This window comes from Martes martes (assembly GCF_963455335.1).
Source record: "Martes martes genome assembly, chromosome: 4".
NCBI lineage: Eukaryota > Metazoa > Chordata > Mammalia > Carnivora > Mustelidae > Martes > Martes martes.
In genome coordinates, this window is record NC_137891.1 from 156,735,461 (window position 1) to 156,756,676 (window position 21,216).

The 21,216-nt window shown below is 44.1% G+C and overlaps 1 protein-coding gene across 4 annotated transcripts in view; it reads left to right on the forward strand.

Annotated features, from left to right (window-relative positions):
* The window catches only part of EIF2B3 (eukaryotic translation initiation factor 2B subunit gamma), a 126,779-nt gene that overhangs the window by 97,381 nt on the left and 8,182 nt on the right, over positions 1–21,216 (forward strand). For all 4 annotated transcript variants that reach the window (XM_080800708.1, XM_080800707.1, XM_080800706.1 and 1 more), the window contains 2 exons: positions 523–671; positions 15,289–15,392. In XM_080800708.1, coding sequence (XP_080656834.1) covers positions 523–671; positions 15,289–15,392 — 253 coding nt within the window. The remainder of the gene's footprint in view (positions 1–522; positions 672–15,288; positions 15,393–21,216) is intronic.

A 21,216-nucleotide genomic window follows, 5' to 3' on the forward strand; every position in this document is an offset into this window, starting at 1 on the left:
GCATGGGACAGTCTCTGGGTACACTGAGGTATATCCTTGAGAAGATGGATTGGGGTTCTCAAGCCCTGAAACTCATTAGTCCTAGGGAAATCCCGACTGGGTTCTGGTTAATAAAATACTACCTTCTAGCCCAGACACTCACGAAGCTGGACAGGTGCTGACCCCAGGCACACAAATTCTGTAAGGAAGATCCATGATGGTCTTGGGACTCAGACACAGGAGCTTTCCATCTCTGTCCCTCTTCTCATCCTGATTTGAGCACTGTCTTCCAGAGAGCACATCTATGCACAAATGCATGAGTGTGTAAGTTTAAGTTGATCTCAGAGGTAATATGTGACCTGTGGCCCTGAGAAATATGGTCACATGCTGGTGACCATGATGGGGTGGAACAGAAGGATGATGGTCCCTCTGCTGACGTGTCTCTGAAGGAAGGTTGCATTGGACCCTAACTCAAAGGATCTGAGGGATTTGTTTGCAGTTGGTTAAGATGGATGAACAAGGTTTTATATTTGCCTTTTGCAGGTTGGAGTTGAGAGCCTCATTGGGCCAGATACACAGGTTGGAGAGAAGTCATCCATTAAGCACTCAGTCATTGGTTCATCCTGTGTCATAAGAAATAGAGTGACTATCACCAGTTGCCTTCTCATGAACTCAGTCACCGTGGAGGAAGGGTATGTTTCCCCCTGTACCCACTTGAGGCTAGGGGCCTGGCATCTCTGGGAGGTTTGGGGAGCCAGTCCACCCTTGGAAAGGGCTCAGCTTGAGGAAGGGAAGAATAGGAAAGGTGAAGGAAAGAACAGTGCCTAGGCCCTTTGAGGCCTTGGTTTCGGCTCCACAAAGACATGGTCTCGGAAAGCATCTCCAGCAACTTTCTCACTCTTATTCCAGTTACGGTCCTGAGAGAGGCTGCCTCCTCTTGCTTTGGTATGCTGCTTGATGGGATGGCCACCATAGTGTACCACTGACAGTGCTGGAATGACACTTACCAACATCTAAGGGTCATCTTGCTTCTCTCAGTGTCCCAGAGCAGCCCTGAAGAAGGCAGAGGACTAGGAGGTGTAGTCATTTAAGCCACATACTATTTTTAAGGGAGAGCTTCTTTGTTACAAGTTATGGAGAGTCTTCCCCCTTTTTGAGACACTTTAGATTATCTTAAAATCTTGGTTTATAAACAGCCTAAACTTGGAGTAAGACTTGAACGATGTTTAGTAAGATTATTCCTCAGTATGGACCTCAGGTTTTTCCTGTATAAAATGCAAGGATAGGCAGTGGAAGAGAGAAAGGACCAAGGTAGTGGCCTTCAGACTTTTTAGAAAGTGAACTTTCCTTTTTGCTAAGATAAATCTTATGCAGAAACTCAGTATTTAAAACTGATAAAAGCACAGCTGTTGCAATACATTGGGGAAGGGGACACTTGTCCTTCTTAGAGGACGTGAAGCAGATCTATAAACAAATTTTGAAAAACACTAGACTCAATCAGCCTGAAAGAGCTGATTCTAAAGCCTTGATTCTAGCTCTGAAACCTGTCGATGTCTCCGTGCAGGAACGGGTAGGAGAAAAGGTTAGAGAAGACTGCAAGTTCAGTGAAAGCTGAACTACCTCTCCTAGCTGCCAGTGAAGGGTTGAGGGAAAGGTTAAGCCTTTGCCCTTTAGGAAGAGTGACTCATGGAAGATAACAGACAGTATTGAGGGAGGAAGTGCCATAATTAAAAACCAAGAAAGTTAGAAACCACAGGGATATTGGCCACTAAGTTCTGTCCTCCCCCCAAGCCCACTTCCCAACTTGATTCCCAAGCCCTGACAACCAGGCATAAAGCCATTAGTCAGGAAGTCTGGAAGAATCTTCTCTGGAGATTCTGACCAGCCCAAAAAGAAAAATTTATTTACGTCAGAGATTTCTAACAGCCCACTCAAATCACCCTGCAGTGAAAATTAGGGATGACGAATTCCATTCATGTGCTTAGAGCTTCCAAGTAGCTTTTTTAGAATCCTCCCCTAAAGATGAAGAGATAGTCAAAGATTACCAAAGATCTAAAGAGAGCTTATCATGAAAGATCCACAAATCAAACAGTTAGAAAAAAGCTACTTAGAAGAAACAGACTCTGTAGGGAGAGAAAAATACTTTCAAACAACCTTTTATTTCAAAGAACAAAAAAAGAACTCTAGGAAATTAAAACTGTGATAACAAAAGGAAAACCCCAGTAAAAGAATTGGAAGATAAATGTCACATTTCCCAGAAAGTAGAGCAAAAAGATAAAGAGATAGAACATGGCAGAGAAAAGATAAGGAAATGAGAGGACCAGTTCAGGATATTTAACATCTGAATAGGAGTTCTGTAAAAAAAGAGAGCTCAGATTTCAGAGGAGGAAATTATTTAAGAAATAATATAGGGGGGTGCCTAGGTGCCTCAGTGGGTTAAGCCTCTGCCTTCAGCTTAGGTCATGATCTCAGGGTCCTGGAATTGACATGGCATTGGGCTCTCTGCTCAGCAGGGAGCCTGCTTCCCCTTCTCTCTCTGCCTGCCTCTCTGCCTACTCGTGATCTCTCTCTCTCTGTCAAATAAATAAATTAATTAAAAAAAAAAAGAAAAATACAGGAAAATGTCTCACAAGTGAGAGATATGAATTTACAGAATGAAAAGGCCTACTAAGTGCCCAGTACAATGGGTAAAAACAAACCTCCATCATTTTGAAATTTCAGAACACTGGAAAATAAAATGTGCTACAAACTTACAAAGAAAAAATAGTAAGTCCTATACAACCAATCAGGAACCAGAATGGCTTTGTTTTGGACTTACCAGTAGCAACAATGGAAACTGGAAAATACCAGAACAATACCTTCAAAATTCTGAAGGAAAACTAATTTCAACCTAGAATTCTATATCCCAGCAAAATGTTAAGTGTGACCATTGAAAAGGTCTCAAAAACTTTTCTAGATGTGTTCCACCAAAATGAACAGTAGATGAAAGAGATAAGATACACAAGGTCCAACTCTAAAAAAGCAAAAAGTATCGTTGGACGATACTGAAGGCAGATCCAAGGATGGACAACTTTATGAACTGCCTGAAGCATAAAGGGAACAGTTAGCCCAGAGTGGAATCCACAGAGCACTTACCCAGGAAGATGAAAGTGATAAAATACCAGATGCATATAAACATCTTGAAAGATTTAGACAACTGGCTGAAAGTTTGGGTTGAATTAGTAATAGCATAGAATACTATCTAACAAAAACAAAACAATTATGAACTGTTTAAAAAGTACACGAAAGGAAAGGGCATCATAGTTCACTATGTAACTCAACTGTGAAATAGAATTTATGTAGTCATAATAAACACTATAGACCAAAATTTTGCTGTAACAGTATTGAAAGGATGAGGGAGGGGTGCCTGGGTCGCTCAGTGGGTTAAAGCCTCTGCCTTTGGCTCAGGTCATGATCCCAGAGTCCTGGGATTGAGCCCCGCATCGGGCTCTCTGCTCAGTGGAGAGCTTGCTTCCCTTCCTCTCTCTGCCTGCCTCTCTGCCTACTTATGATCTCTGTCTGTCAAATAAATAAATAAAATCTTAAAAAAAAAAAAAAAAACGCTTCAGAAAGATTTGTTTTAAGATATATACATGCAGGGACACCTGGGTGGCTCAGTGGGTTAAGCCTCTGCCTTCGGCTCAGGTCATGATCCCAGGGTCCTGGGATCGAGCCCCGCATCAGGCTCTCTGCTCAGCAGGGAGCCTGCTTCCCTTCCTCTCTCTCTGGCTGTCTCTCTGCCTACCTGTGATCTCTGTCTGTCAAATAAATAAATAAAATCTTTAAAAAAAAAAAAAAGATATATACATGCATTGGGGCACCTGGGTGGCTCAGTTGGTTAAGCATCTGACCAACTCAGTTCATGATCTTAGCATCCTGGGATTGAGTCCCACATCCGGCTCCCCACTCAGCAGGGAGTCTGCTTCACCCTTTCTCTCTCCCTTTCTCTGTCTCTCTCAAATAATTAAGTTAAGAAAAGATATATGCATGCATATATAAATTTAATTGCCAAAAACAGGCCAGAATTTGGTGGTACACTGCTCCCTGTGGCATGCTAATAGATTGTTAACAACCAGTTCTCCGAGGGAAAAATAAGTGGTCTGATCTATAACATTTGCCAGTTTCCGTAGTATAAATTCTCCCACCATGGCCAATGGTGTTAGCAGACACTGAGCTGGGGAGAGATGCTAGCAGTCAGCTCTCCTGAGCAGAGCAGTCGGGCTCCAGTGCATCACTGATGATAGAGAGCTGTCTCAAGTATTTCACTCTGTTGTCAAACACAGAGACCCACTGGAGGCTGAAGACTCTACATGAGGGCAGTGGTAGAAGTCTGTACAGTCACAGAGGGAAAAAGGTCAGGAAAGAATTAAGGAAATGATCCTTGATCTGAATCTAGAAAAATGATTAGAGCCACCGTGTTGGAGAAAGGAATGTTCTAGATACATCGGGAGTGTGAAGTGTGAGACAGCATATCTTATTCCAGAAACATCTCTTCATTTTGATCTTAGCTTGAATTTCATCACTTAAGAGGCTTCTCTGACTACCCTATCAGATATCCTCTGTCCCAGGATGCCTGAGTGGCTCAATCAGTTAAGTGTCTCATTCTCGGTTTCAGCTCAGGTTATGAGATCAAGCCCCGTGTCAGGCACTGTGCTCCACTGCGGAGTCTGCTTGAAATTCTCCCACCCTCTCCCTCTTCTTCCCTGGGCATATGTACACACACTCTCTCTCTAAAATAAATAAATAAATCTTTAAAAAAAAAGAAGAAGCAGCAGGAGCAGTCTATCCCAGTACTCTCTGTTACATCACCCTGTTTTATTCCCTTCCTAGCATTATCACGGTCTGGCCTTATCTTGTTTACCTGACTCTAACAAGTAAATGTTAGTTTGAGAATGTACGTTTCACTGTTATATCTTGAGAGCCTACAGGAGCTCAATAAAGATTTGTTACATGAAAGAATGGTAAATAATTAATAATTAATCAAAATACAGTATTCAAAGAGGAACAGATAGATAGGAGACAATGCTATACCGATGGCCAAGGACCAAATCATGGACTATCCACTACGACATTTAATAGGTAACAATAACTTAAGAGTTTAAAGGAAAGGAATAACATAATTAAATCCACATTTTATGAAGATCCTCTTGGCTACACTGTGGAGGGTGGTGTGAGAAGGATAAGCATGAAGGCCGGAAGACTACTGAAAGAAATAGAAGTCCTAAATTAAGGCAGTAGCAGTGGCAATAGGGAAGAGAAATAATGAGTTGATTAAAAACTATAAAGCATGGTGATTGGCTGGATATGTGAGGTGAAAGAGAAATTAGGGAAAACTTCCAGTTTTCTTGCCCAAGCAATAGAGTTTCTGTTGTGCTATTCACTCAGATAGAAATCAGCAGAGGATTTGCAGGGTGGGAAGCAGGGAAATGATGAGTTCCATTTGGGATAAGTTGAGTTCCTGGCAGGCGGCCTTGACATGCAGGACTTAATGTGCAGGAATGGAGCTTGGGAAAGAAGCCTATGTTTGAAGTACAGGTTTGGGAGAGCGGTGGGCATAGAGATGGTAACTGAGGCTGTGGGAGTAAAGGAGATCACCCAGGGAGATTGTGTGGCCTTAAAAGAAACCAAGACAAGACCTTGGGGAACATCAACAATTTCAGGCATAAGAAAAGGAATCTAAGGAGACTGACAAGAAAGGAATCAAAGGGGTAAGGGAGAGGACAGTTGGCAGGTGAAGCCAGGTTGGGGAAACGGGATAGATGGTGGTGTACTCACTGAGAGGAGAAAGGGCGAGGGAGGAGCAGATTTGGGGGACAAAAGGCCGGTGTGGGGCACATGAAGTTGGAAGTACCTGTAGGACATCTAAGTATGTGGAGGTATCCAGTAGCCAGCTTGTGACTGGAGGTTAGAAGAAGAGGTCAGACCCACAGACCTCTTCCTGAACCATTGTGGTGTTCTCTAACTTCTTTTGCTGTCTCTATTTCTCTTATTCTTCCAAATCTGCCCTTCCGCCTTTCCTCTTATGGATTAGAATATGAACTTTGGAGTCAGAATGCCAGACCGAATCCTGGATCTGTCATTTACCGGTCACTTAGGGAATTGACTTTACGTCTTTGTGCCTGATTTTCTCACTGTAAAATGGAGTGAAAACTGAACTACCTCACAGGTTTATTGGGAGTACTAAATTAATAGACATAAAGGACTTTGAACGGTGCTTGGACATAGGATGTTAGCTGTCATTAGTTTATCGTCCCCATCATCGTTTATCATTAATCTCTTTTCACAGAGGTGGCATGTTGCCAGTGTTGTCTTCTAAAGGATAGCTCTGCTCGTGTCCTTGTTCTATTCAACAACTTTTTTTGAAGACTTCCCCCTACTTTTAAAATAAAGTTTGAACTTCTAGGTTCCTCATGATCTAGCCCCAGCACTGAGTCCTGGAATGTTAGTGAGATGGGGCCTCAGAAGCCACCCCACTCAACTTCTGCATTTTTATACATGAGCAGAGTACGGAATTCTAGACTTTCTTCTCATTGCACCCTTGCTTTTCTGTGTCCCATTCTGGATTCATTCACGAGACCGACAGCATCACCATTCTGTCAGAACCAGAACCACACTTGCCTTTACCCATTTGATCGCCTCATTCCAGAGTAGTTCATGAGGCTCTGTAACTTCCACTCTGTCTCATCTTACCTCAGACCTTCCAGGGAAGACAATGCCGTGACTTTCCCATTTGCTCTAATTAGCAACGTCTCCTTCCCCTGTGGGCGGGCTGGTAAAAGAACAGCTCTCTGGCACCTCTTTAAAGGCCAGTATTGTGTCCTGAATTGACGTGAAGAGACTTGGTAAGGAACCAAGGCTTGGTAAGAAACGTCCAGGTTGCTCATGTGAGAGAAGTTCATAGAGAATGCCTAGCATAATATCCTAGAGTCAGTTGCTGTTTGGGAGGTGGTATAGTCTTGGATGGCCTCTTAAGCTAAGGAAACAATAAAGGTTTAGATGGTGGTCGCTGCTATTTTTTCAACTAAAAAAAGTTGAGGGAGAGCTATAGGCAGCCCTTATGGGGCTAATGACTAGGGAGGCCATTACAGATTACCCAATCCGGCAAATTAGCTCCTGGTGATAAGATCAGACATCCTGCATCCCATATGAACCTTTTCCCATTATCTTCAGGTCACTTAGTTTTAATTACTTACGGTAAATTTGGGAAAAGTAATTAAATTGCAGTCACATGAGACTTTATTACCCTGCTGCTGTTACATCTAACCTGAGTGGCAGAGTAGAAACATGAATTTGTCCAGAAGGGATTTTCTCATATCCCAGGCTTGCTTGTCTCTGTCAGCAGTGGTGAGCTGCCGAGACTTTCTGGACAGTGGCTTGGACATCTGCCCAAGGTCCTTAGGTCATGAGCGATGCTAATAGGACCACCTTGGGGAAGGTATAGGCCAGACTGCAGAGAACGCTCCTGCCTGACTTTCTCATTTTCAGTTTCTGGTGGAAGTTCCATGTTCTATGACAGCTGAAGCCCAGGAATTCAAAGTCTAGTGAAAACTTCATTGTCAAGGCTTCAGTGTCAGTTCTGTGCTCTCCATCTTTGGCTTTCTGGTCCTGAACAACAACTCCTGTATCTCCTCCTAGTCCACAGTGAATGACCCAGGGGGTAAGGTAGCTCCTTCACATGTGGGCAGGAAGGCCAGGGAGCCAAGTTTTCACCTAGATTTTCTGTGTTTTCTGTAGGCAGCAAGTGCCCACTGTCAAAGCCCAATATATTATTGCTTCTCATTGTTACCCTGAGTGTCCTCTTCACCTACACTCAACTGACTGCCCAGCTCACTGAGTCCCTTACTTTTCTACTCCCCTTTATTCCTGACATTCACTCTGCCTGAATTGCCTCTTTCTAGAGATCTTTACCTATAGAAATCCTCCTACTCATCTTTCAAAGTCCAATACATATTCCAACTACTCCGTGCAGCCATCTTTCCCCCACCTCTGTGTTCCCTGTGCACCCATAACACTTGATGTATGTTCATGTGCCATTTAGTGCATCTTTTTTTTCCTCAATAGACTACAGATTCCTTGAATACAGAAATAGTTCTCCTATATCTCTGTATCTCTTAATGCCTAATACTGTACTTTTTATATACTAGGTATCTTAGGAAGTATTTACTGAATGAAAAACAGGAATCCCTGATTTAACCTTCCCTACCATAATTGGCTGAGCATCTGTCAAGAGAACTGTGTGTACTACTAGAAAAAGTGGTAGAGTACCTCACTCCTTAAAACTCACCAAAATAAAAATATACAAGCAAAACCAGAAAAGGAAACTTTATCTACAATAAAACTAGATAATACCACCACGTACTAGTACACAGACTGAGGAATATCTGCCAGATACAATGGAATGCAGATCAAATCCAAAAAGAACACCAAGATTTAACCAACATAAAGAATAAGGGCATGGGTAAACCAAAGAATTGGCAAACATCTCTTTTGCAAAATCTTTTTTTTTTTTTAAGATTTTATTTATTTATTTATTTGACACAGAGAGAGAGATCACAAGTAGGCAGAGAGACAGGCAGAGGGAGAAGGGGAAGCAGGCTCCCCGCTCAGCAGAGAGCCGCATGTGGGGCTCAATCCCAGGACCCTGAGATCACAACCTGAGCCGAAGGCGGAGGCTTAACCCACTGAGCCACCCAGGTGCCCCACTTTTGCAAAATCTTAAGGCACATAGAACTGACAGAAAAAACCACTGAGGCACATAGGAGGGCTGGCCTCAGACTTTTCTGTGAGAACATTTAAGGCAAACATTTAGGAGTGAAACAACATTTAGAAAATTTGGAGGGAAAATGATTGTGACCTAAGAGTCCCATAGCTAATGCAAGTTATGGTTGAAATATAAAATCATCAGAAATACTCCAGGGATTCAGGAGACGTGTCACCCAAGAACCCTCTGGAAAACTCTACTTGAAAACATAATAGAGGGGCATCTGGGTGGCTCAGTTGGTAAGCCACTGCCTTCGGCTCAGGTCATGATCCCAGGGTCCTGGGATCGGGCCCCACATCAGGCGGGCTCCATGCTCAGGGGGAGGCCTGCTCCCTCTCCCACTCCCCCTGCTTGTATTCCCTCTCTCACTGTCTCTCTCTCTGTGTCAAATAAATAAATAAAATCTTAAATAATAATAATAATAGAGCCAAGTAAGAAATGAAACAAAATACTGATTAATGGGTTGGTTGTGTATAAAAAGTGAACTCCCTTAAACATAAAATTAAGTCTGTGGTAATTAGAGTTGCAAAAGGACCATGATTATTGGAAGAATTTTGTCCATGTTTCTTCAGTAACACTCTTGAAAATACCAAATTATGAAACTTTGGAAAGATCCCCTGGACTTAAAGGAGCTCCTTAGGACTTTTGACTCATTTCTTGCCTCTACACTAAACCCATCTTCTTAGATGGAGAATACTACTGCTTAATTCTTTGAGGTTGTTACTTCATTACTTTGATTCCCTCTAAAGCCTTCTTTTTCTTAGCCTCTCTTTAGGGAATAGAAGGACTTAGATTTCTTAGGAGGGAGACATTTCTCACCACTAAACCTTTATATAGTGAACCAAAGGGAACCAAAGGAAGGAAATTTTCAGCCTGTTCACTGAAGCCAATACATTTTCATCTAGAGGACCAAGAGCAAGACTGGCCAGACAGGAAGGTAAAATATTTCTTCAAGCATTATGTCTCATTACATGAATCAACCTGGATGAATACCACAAATAATAATGTTGAAGAAGAAAAAACCAAGTTGCAAAGGGAAACATAGAGAATTATGGCATTTATATAAAATTTTAAAATATGGAAAACAATACTATATGTTGTCTACTAGTATATACTTTTTTCAGTGCCTGAAATATTTCTTTTTAAAAAATATATTTTATCTATTTACTTGACAGAGAGAGAGAGAGAGATCACAAGTAGGCAGAGAGGCAAGCAGAGGGAGAGGGGGAAGCAGGCTCCCCGCTGAGCGGAGAGCCTGATTTGGGGATCGATCCCAGGACCCTGGGATGATGACCTGATCCGAAAGCAGAGGCTTAACCCACTGGGCCACCAGGTGCCTCTGTGCCTGAAATATCTCATTAAAAATAATACATGGAGGATACCTGGGTGGCTCAGTGGGTTAAGCCTCTGTCTTCGGCTTAGGTCATCATCCCAGGGTCCTGGGATCGAGTCCTGCAATGGGCTCCTTACTCGGTGGGGAGCCTGCTTCTCCCTCTGCCTGCTGCTCCCCCTGTTTGTGTGCTCATTCTCTCTCTCTCTTTCTCTCTCTCTCTGACAAATAAATACAAAAAATCTTTAATAATAATAATAATAATACCTGGTTCTTCATCTAGAGGGACTCCTGGACAAGGACCCATTGGGCTAAGCTTAGGAGTCTTTTGCCTCTGGGAAAATCTGGGTGAATCAACCATAATCTTTGGGCTGAAGTAGTGAGCTGGCCTAAAGCAGGCCTTTAGTCATATACCTAGAAAAACTGTGTGTATCTCCAGTTCCATACCCAAGGTTATGAGTAAGTTTAGAAAGCCTACCAGCTTCTTCCAGAGAAGAACCTACCTGTCCTTAGAGTTACTGCCCAGTCACCGGCTGAGTCCAAGCCTCTCACACAATGGAAAGTCACTTACCACTATGTACGCTCGGGCACATTGCTTAACCACTGCGAGCCTCAAATTTCTCTGTAAAAATTAGAATAAATACCACCATCCCTGCAGGCTTGCCAAAAGGATTAAGTTACATAATGAACTTAAAATGCTTTGTGTAATGACTGAGAAATATTTGACATCAGAGTTATGTGAGTTCCCTTTTCTTCTGTAATAAACTGAAGAAAGTTCTAACCAAAGCCAGAAGAGCAACTAAAATTTGAGGCCCTTTTGCTTCCCAGGCCAGGGCTTCTTCTTCTTTTTTTTTAAAGATTTTATTTATTGGGGCGCCTGGATGGCTCAGTCATTAAGCATCTGCCTTCGGCTCAGGTCGTGATCCCAGGGTCCTGGGATCGAGCCCCACATCTGGCTCCCTGCTCAGCAGGAAGCCTGCTTCTCCCTCTCCCACTCCCCTGCTTATGTTCCCTCTCTTGCTGTATGTCTCTTTCTGTCAAAAAAAATGAATAAAACCTTGTAAAAAAAAGATTTATTTATCTGAGAGAGAGTGGTGGGGAGGGACAAAAGGAGAGAGATGAGAAGCGGGCTCCCCAGGATTATGCCCTTTCCTGGAAGCAGAGGCTTAACCAGCTGAGCCACCCAGGCACCCCCAGGGCTTCTTCCTTGTGTCCTAGGCCCGGGAACATGATGTGGTACAGTAGCTTGGCCAAGCAGTGGATCTCCAGATCTTACTGCAGATCTCTGTGGTCTTTCTCATGGTCTCTTCTCCACTGAAGCATTAGGATTTTCAGGGTAGTTTCCCAAAGCCTGCAGTTTTGCTTAAAATTTAACCACACCAAGGGGCGCCTGGGTAGCTCAGTCAGTTAAACATCCAATTCTTGATTTTGGCTCAGGGCATGATCTCAGGGTTGTGCAGGAGCCCAGCCTTCTGCTCAGCTCTGAGGTGAGTGTGAAGGGTGGTTAAGATTCTCTCTCCCTCTTCCTTTGCCCCCCCAAAAATAATTTAACCCCACCAAGTAGAAATGAGGACTGAAACCCATTAATCTTAGCCATCTCTCAGCAGCTTCTTAGAAAAACAACCAGGTATTAGCACAGCAGAGTCCTTAGTACTGAGCTAAGAGTTAAAACTACATGGCAAAAACCATAGTTTTGGCATTGGGTCAGTTCTTTGCTTGAGCTGTAGAGAAGTCACCTCCCCTCGGCTTTATGCACTAACCAGAAAAGGCAAAGCAGGGGCGCCTGGGTGGCTCATTGGGTTAAGCCTCTGCCTTTGGCTCAGGTCATGATCTCAGGGTCCTGGGACTGAGCCACACATTGGGCTCTCTGCTCAGCAGGGAGCCTGCTTCCCCCACCCCCCACTGCCTCTCTCTGCCTGCCTCTCTGCCTTCTTGTGATCTCTCTCTCTGTGTCAAATAAATAAAATCTTTTAAAAATTAAAAAAAAAAAAGAAAAAAGAAAAGGCAAAGCCATTATTATGGATTGGCAACCTGGAGAGAGCTTACTTGATATGGTAGTATCATCCTTCCTCTCCAGTGTGAGCACACACACACACATCCAGTAAAATCCTTAATCTTGGAATTTCTTTCTGGACAGACGGAAAGCTCTGTTGGCTTGACATTTTTCCGGAATACCTCGGCCTTGCTCATGGAGGTGACTTGTGACCATAGCAGTGGTTATAGGAAATAATGAAGAAACAAATGGCAGAAAAGAGCTTCACACTCATAAGCATTTTGTCAGGTGTTCATCTCAAAGCCTTCCGCAGATCCACTGACCAAGAGCTTCAGGAGAGCCCCAGCTTCTTTTCAGTCAACCCACTTTTTCCCCATCATATCTGCAGATTCTGCATTGCTAGTTTACGGGTCTCAGAGGGAATTACACATAAACTAAATGAGATGAGGTTCCTAAACACCTCAATCAGACTGGCTGGACAGAAGGAGAACCCAGGCTATCCCTTCCTATGGAATTCTGACCTCAATCAGTCTAGCCTCTTCCTTCCAGAAATGGTTCCCACTTATATCCCAAATCCCAAAATAGCCATGTAGTAGTCTCTAATTATGGCCTCCTGAATTCCTCTTGGCTGTTTTGGTCTATGCCGACTATGTTTACCCCTCTCCTAGCTCCAGAGCCTGTGTTCTCAGGCTCTTAAACTACTGAGCAGGAGGTATCCTCCTACTCCCACTCTGGAAAAAGAAAGAAGACTTTTCAATGAGAAGCTAGTAGCCAATTGTAAGCCTGCTTTGTCCCAGGAACCTGTTTCTGAGGCTTTCTATACTTCCTTACTACTCTTCTTGGGGGAATTTTCATCAAGAAGCAGGAGCCACTCTAGCTGCTAACTGAACTGCTTTGCCTAAAGCAGAAGACAAGTTGGAAAGTTCTGGAAGGTCCCTTAATACCCACCCACTGTGTATCACGACCTTTTGTGTGTATATTCTGAATCTGAGCCAAAAAACAAACTAATACTGTCTGCCTATCTCTAGCCCACACCACAGAGGTGCTGTGGCTTTTGCCTTTTGCTGCTTTCCGACTGGCTTAACAACTTCCAGAAGAATAGAGATCAAGAAGACTCGAATGCCATAGCAGGCTAGAATTCCTTTTCTGCATTTTACTAAAAAGTCTTGGCGTTTGGGAAGAATCTTTTTTAATAGCCTCTGCACAAATAGTTTCAGGCTTTGGAATGTCCTCCTCGCCATCCCCCATGCCTCCTGGGTTGCCTGAGGATTTTTCCTTAATTGGCGTTTTGTTTTGTTTAAATGGATGCCCACACCCTTCCTACTCACCTTCCTTCTCCGCTTTAGCTGCCCACTTCTGACTCTTTAAGGTAGTGAATATTTCCCTGTTAGGGCCAAGCCCTTCCCTCCACAGAGCCATTTGGCTCTCAAGAGCATGTTGGCAGTTCCAAGCAAGCTTCCTCCAGTCTTTCCTTCCCTTGATTTCTTTATATGGCGTTATGATTAAATGTATGGATTCTGGAGTCAGGCAGACCTAGATTTGAATCTGCTGCTTGACAATTATGTGGTTTGGGGCAAATGGTTTAACTTCCCTAAATCTGTTTGTTACCTCATCTGCAAAATGTGGTTGTTATTTTTTCTGCATCAGAGGCAAAAATGATACTCCCAGAATCATCTAGGTAGCTTTTTTTCTAATTAAGTACATGAGGCCCCCATCTCAGACCTACCAAAAGGATTGATGGAAGTCAAGACAATGAGGGTGTTTTTGTTTATTTTTTACACTGCCCGAGTGATTTTTCTGATGAAATGGCTGGATTTGTAAGTCACTCCTGTAACGTACCTAGAGTATTTATTTGCACAACATCTAGCATAGAGTAGGTAGGCAGTGGGTGCTAACGAAGGTTTTCAAAAAGACCTGTCTTCTCACCTACCAGTCTTCAGGAGCCAGAAAGATGCTCTTTAAACACATTAAAATGCCAAGAGCAAGAGGTGCTACTCTTGAGAATGTAGGATCTGGGGTAGTCTTTTTTTTTTTTAAGATTGTTATTTATTGGGATGCCTGGGTGGCTCAGTTGGTTCAACAGCTGCCTTTGGCTCAGGTCATGATCCCAGGGTTCTGGAATCGAGTCCCACATCGGGCTCCTTGCTTGGTGGGGAGTCTGCTTCTCTCTCTCCCTCTGCCTGCTTGTGATCTCTCTCTGTCAAATAAATAAATAAAACCTTTAAAAAATATTTATTTATGGGACGCCTGGGTGGCTCAGTTGGTTAAGCGGCTGCCTTCAGCTCAGGTCATGATCCCAGCATCCTGGGATCAAATCCCACATCGGGCTCCTTGCTCGGCAGGGAGCCTGCTTCTACCTCTACCTCTGCCTCTGCCTGCCACTCTGTCTTCCTGTGCTCTCTCTCTTGCTCTCTCTCTCTCTCTCTCTGACAACTAAATAAATAAAATCTTAAAAAAAAATGAAATTTTTTAAAGTATTTATTTATTTATTTATTTGACAGAGATAGAGGTCACAAGGCAGAGAGGCAGGCAGATGAGGGTGGGGGGTGGAGCAGGCTCCCCGCTGGACAGAGAGCCTGACGTGGGGCTCGATCCCCAGACCCCAAGATCATGACCTGAGCAGAAGGCAGAGGCTTAACCTACTGAGCCACCCAGGCGCCCCCGGAGTAGTCTTTGATGTGGCCTGGAGCTAGTTTAAAAAACACTGGAAACACTGGATTTTGTTTTTTGTTTTTGTTTTCTAAACGAGTTTGGTTTTGATTAACCAAAAGTCTGTAGTGAGAGCTGTGGGGCACCTGTTGTTCCCACAGCTGATCTCCTAGGGAGATTCATGGAACTTAAGCCTTAAATGAAATTTGGCATATATTCCCAGGTGAGCAGCTGAGTGATGGGTCAGTCCACGGACAGGTACCTAAAGAACTGAAGTCATGGGGTTTGCAGTTTTCAAGATTTGGTGGGAAAGATCATTAGGAGCCTGTCTGAAGTCTGGACTTCGGTAAAACCAGGTCCACCCTTGGGCTGGCTGAGCCATTCTGTCTCCCAGTGATAATTTGAGGCATGTAGCCATTAACTGGATGGAGCAGCTATACCTAGCCTATGGAGGAGCCAGAACCCCCAACCCATAGTGGTGAGGATGCTGATGAGAGCCATGGGCATTCTGTAACCTGGCTGTTTATTGTGTTCCAGAAGCAACATCCAAGACAGCGTTATCTGCAACAATGCTGTGATAGAGAAGGGAGCAAACATCAAGAACTGCCTAATTGGAAGTGGCCAGAGGATTGAAGCCAAAGGTAAACCAAATTACAATCACAGATGCCATTTTTTTCCTAGCACGGTAGTACAGTTGGTGCTCAGTGCTAGTGACGATTACGACAAGCACATGCATTCTCTGTGGGTGAGACCATGAATCAATAAAGCTGTCTTTGGAGGACAATTGACATCATTGTCAAACCTGTTAACGTTGACTTAACAGTTCCATTTTTAGGAATGTATCTTACAGGGACACCTGGGTGGCTCAGTGGGTTAAAGCCTCTGCCTTCAGCTCAGGTCATGATCCCAGGGTCCTGGGATCAAGCCCCGCATCGGGCTCTCTGCTCGGCGGGGAGCCTGCTTCCTCCTCTCTGTCTGCCTGCCTCTCCACCTACTTGTGATCTCTGCCTGTCAAATAAATAAATAAAATCTTAAAAAAAAAAAAAGGAATGTATCTTACAGATAAGCTCATAAACATATGCAGCCTTATTATCAAAAATTTTAAAACGTAACCAAAAAGATCTAATGGCCCAGATTAGCACCAGTACTTTACAGTGGCTCTTGGACCTATGTGAGAAGGGCCAGTAATCCAGCAAAAGTGTTGAAACCCGCTTTTGACCTCCTAGACACCTTGAGCACCTTGTCTCACCTGCTATTGAAGAGAGGTAGTCCCATAGGTTCCTGGCCTGGGGGAAGGTTAGCCGTTTCTTCAGAAACCGTTCACTCAGAGCTCCTGTCTTGGAGGTGCAGTGTTAGCTCACTCTGCTCTGCCACTGGAGAAGAACTGTACAGGCATGCCTCGTTTTACTGCGCTGCACAGATACTGCATTTCTTTTACAAATTGAGGGTTTGTTGCGACCTTGTGTTGAGCAAGTCTCTGCGTACCATTTTTCCAACAATATTTGCTCACTTCATGTCTCTGTGCCACATTTTGGTAATTCTTGCAATATTTCAGACTTTTTCATTGTTATCATATTTGCTCTGATGATCTGTGGTCAGTGATTTTTGATGTTAACTATTGTAATGGGCTGGGGCTCCACAGACTGCATCTTCATTTATCTTTTTTTTAAGTTTTGTGGTTTTTTTAAAAGATTTTATTTATTTATTTGACAGACAGAGATCACAAGTAGACAGAGAGGCAGGCAGAGAGAGAGAAGGAAGCAGAGCCCAATTTGGGGCTCGATCCCAGAATCCTGGGATGATGACCTAAGCCGAAGGCAGAGGCTTTAACCCACTGAGCCACCCAGGCACCCCTTAATTTATCTTAATTGATAAACTTTGTGTGTGTTCTGCTCGACCAACCAGTCATTCCCGTCTCATTCCTATCCTCCGGTCTCCCTATTCCTTGAGAGGCAATATTGAAATTAGGCCAGTTGGGGCGCCTGGGTGGCTTAGTCAGTTAAGTGTCTACCTTTGGCTCTGGTCATGATCCCAGATCCTGGGATCAAGGCCACATTGGGCTCCATTCTCAGTGGGGAGTCTGCTTGTTCCTCTCCCTCTGCCCCTCCCACAGCTTGTTCACTTGCTCTCTCTCTCAAATAAATAAAATCTTTAAAAAATTTTTTTAAAAATGAAATTAGGCCAATTAATAACCATAACCCTGCAATGGCCTCTAAGTGTTCAAGTGAAAGGAAGAATTGCACATCTCTCACTTTTTTTTTTTTAATGCCTTACTTTAAATCAAAAGCTAGAAATGAGTAAACTTTTAAGTGAGGGAGGCATGTTAAAAGCCGAGATAGGCTGAAAGCTGGGCCTTCTGCACCAAATAGATAAGTTGTGAATTCAAAGGAAAAGTTCTTGAAAGAAATTAAAAGTGCTACTTTAGTGAGCACACAAATGATAAGCAAAACAAACTTAATGCTGATATGGAGAAAGTTTTAGTGGTCAGAATAGAAGATCAAGCCTGCCACAATATTCCCTTAAACCAAAGCCTCACCAGAGCAAGGCCCTCACTCTCTTCAATTCTGTAAAGGTTGAGAGAGGGGAGGAAGCTGTAGAAGAAAAGTCAGAAGCTAGCAGAGGTGGGTTCCTGAGGTTGGAGGAAAGAAGCCCATATTCGTAACATAAAAGTATAAGGTCCCCCTCTCCCTCCACCCCTTCCCCACAGATCTACCCCCTGCCCCACTTGCTTGTGTTCTCTCTCTCTCTCTAAAAAAAGAAATACATTTCTTAAGACTGTAGTTGCCATAGTTATTCCTCTGATGGATCTGGGCAAAGTAAACTGAAAACCTTCTAGAGGGGTGCCTGGGAGGCTCAGTCGGTTAAGCATCTGACTCCTGGTTTCGGCTCAGGTCATGATCTCAGGATTGGGAGACTGAGCCTGTGTAGGGCTCTGTGCTCAGTAGGGAATCTGCTTGAGATCCTCTCTCTCCCCTTCCATGTGCCCCTTCCCCACATGCTCATGCTCTCTGCCTCTCTAAAATATAAAAAAAAAGAAAGAAAGAACATTTGTGATCCACAGGGAGAGGTCAAAATACTATCATGAATAGGACTTCGGAAGAAGGTGGTTCCAACCCTCACGGGTGACTGTGAGGGGTTGAGCACTTGAGTGGAGGAAGTGACCGTAGATGGGGTGGAAAGAGCAAGAGAACGAGAGTCAGAAGTGGAGCCTGAAGGCACGGCTGAAGTGCGGCCGTCCCTTGAGAAAACCTGAACAGGTGAGGAGTTACAGCCTACAGAGGAACAAAGACAGTGGTTTCTGGAGATGGAACCTGCTCCCCGTGAAGACGCGGTGAAGATCGTGGAGATGACAGTAAAGGATTTAGGACATTCCGTAAACTCAGTTGCTGAAGCGGCTTTAGGGTTTGAGAGGACTGCGTCCCAATTTTGAAAGAAATTCTGCTCTGGGTAAAATGCTATCAAACAGCGTCACGTGCTATAGGGAAATCGTTTCCGAAAGGAAGAGCCAATCAGTGCAGCAAACTTCCTTGTTGTCTTATTTTAAGAAACCACCACCGCCGCCCAAGCCTTCAGCACCCCCCACGCTGACCGGTCAGCAGCCATCAACAGCGAGGCCAGACCCTCCACCAGCGAAAAGATTAGGACTCGCTGAAAACTCAGATGATAGCCTTTTTTAGCAATAAATTATTTATATTTATTTATTTAGACATAATGCTGTTGCACAATTCATAGACTACTGTATAGTGTAAACATAACTTTTATATGCACTGGGAAACCAAAAAATTCATTTGACTTGCTTTAGTGTAATATTCATTTTATTGCAGTGGAACCAAACATGCACCATCTCTGAGGTTTGCCTCTGTGTAGTGCATGAGAGACACACAAGTGTCAGGGCTTCTTTGATGGGCTGAGAATCTGAATGGTTCCATACTTTGGCTAGGTGTTTTTATTTTTTATTTTTTATTTTTTTAAAGATTTTATTTATTTATTTATTTGACAGAGAGAGACACAGCAGAGAGAGGGATCACAAGCAGGGGGAGTGGGAGAGGGAGAAGCAGGCTTCCTGGCGAGCGGGAAGCCCAGTGCAGGCTCAATCCCAGATCCCTGGGATCATGACCTGAGCTGAAGGCAGACGCTTAATGACTGAACCACCCAGGCACCCCTGGCTGGGTGTTTTTAAACAGAAAATAGACAAAAAGCTCAAGATCAATAAGAATGGCTATTCTCTTTGAGATTATTTCTACATCTAGAATATAGTAGAGTAAGAGAGCTGCTGAAGGAATTAACTGGTAGAAACCACATCATTTTCCTTCTTCCCAGCAAACAGAGGACTTCTTCAGTTTTTTTTCTCCTTTCCTTTTTGTTTTTTATTTTTTTAAGATTTTATTTATTTATTTATCTACCTACCTACCTATCAGTCAATCAACCCGAGAAAGAGAGCACAGGCAGGAAGAGCCACAGGCAGGGGGAGAAGCAGGCTCCGCGCTGAGCAGGGAGCCCCACACGGGACTCAATCCCAGGACCCTGGGATCATGCCGAAGGCAGCAGCTCAACCCACTGAGCCACCCAAGCATCCCTTTCCTTCCCTTTTTTTAAAAGCCACATACCTCCCTTCGGAGCTTTAGAATCAAACAGACCTGGATTCACGTCTCAGCTGTGCAGCTCACTGGTTAGAGTTTTCCTCCCTAGACCTTAGATTTTCGAAATTAGAAAAATTGAGACAATAATAATGATCTTAGAGAACTGTTGTGAGAATCAAATATAATTAAATATTGTGAGGCGCACACGCAGCTCTGGAGGCACGCAAGGGCCCTAGGGTATCCCATCCACACAGTCCCACTGTGCCACTCCACGCCCTGTACATGCCCTCTCTGTCTGGAATCCCTCTTTTGAAGACTCTGCCCAAGTGTTTTCTCCTCTGCAGAGCCTTCCCTGACTCTCCCCATGACTCCCTACAGCCAAACTTAGCATTCCTTCTTCTTCTGCACCCCTGAACTTTGTCAGCACCTTTATTAAAATACAGTCACAGGTTATGGTGGTTACCTATGACTCTGCCTTCTCTACTGACTGAGATCCTTAAGGCCAGGGAATGTCCTATTTCAGTATGCATCCCTAGCTCTCAGAACAGGTTTAGGGGCGCCTGGGTGTCTCAGTTGTTAAGTGTCTGCCTTCAGCTCAAGTCATGATTCCGGGCTCATGGGATCAAGCCCCGCATTGGGCTCCCCACTCAGCGGGAGGCCTGCTTTTCCCACTCCCCCTGCTTGTGTTCCCTCTCTCGCTGTGTCTCTCTCTGTCAAATAAATATATGAAATCTTAAAAAAAAAAAAAAAAAAAGAACTGGTTTATAGTTTATAGTGGGGGGTGGGAATGAGTGAGGGAGGGAATGAGTGAATGAATTTTGGATCCATAGAGCCTACTTTCTGAAATTTCAGTGCAGAAACAGGGTTCCAAGAAAGCCATATGTGAGATAGTAGCAATTACCTTGAGATCTCTCCTGATTTTTTTTTTTTAACTTACGCTTTCACAAGAACCACATGTAATATTGGTAAATGAAGTGGGGAGGTGTGGCCTTGGCCTGAAACCATCCTTCACCTTTATTTCTCTACCTGAGACTAGATGCAGCCTTCCTCTGCAATCCCTTTCTTCTCACATTTTAACCACTTTCTTCCTCTATGTGAGAATGGTCATTTCTGAGAAGCCTTTCCCAAGTGTCACTAGTTTACCGGTAAGGTAAGCATTATAACAAAGCATCATAACGAACTTTGGCTGATTTAAGCCGATAAAAAAAATCCAAGCCCACAGTTCTACGATGGCTACAGAATCAAGCTTAAAAACTGGGTTATAGCCAAGATATATGCGCCAGACCATTGTGCCAAGGACCCCACTGCCATTCTCACTGACCACTGGATACCCTGGCTTGCACTGCTGCTTCCACCACCCAGCAAGCCCAAAGTGGGTTCTCTCTGGTTCCTGCTTCTTTGTATCACTAGTTCTCAGCCCCGAGTTTGGGGTGGCTGCATCTGGAGGTGAAGCCTGGTCAGACATCCATGCCCTTGTTACAAGGAAGGCTGGCATTTTTAATTAGTGGCAGACACATTCCACCCAGTGCCTCACCAGAGAACTTTCAAGCAGGAGCGTTGGTCAACAGCAGCACTGCAGCCTTTGGTGTTTTCTTCCGTGATGGTGCGCGAGTGCGAGGGCTGGCACTCCGACTGAAACTCCCAGCACTGGCCCCGTGGACAGCACTCCCCTCCTGGAACGCCATTGGCTTCCAGTTGTTTGTAGCTTTGAAGATTCATTTCTTTTTAGAGAGCAAGAGAGTATGTGTGTGCGCGCGCGCACACACACACACACACACACACGCACACACACACCCAAGAGGTAGGAGGGACAGTGGGAGAGGGACAAGCCGACTCTGCTGAGTGTGGAGCCCTGCGCAGGGCTCTATCTCACCATCCTGAGATC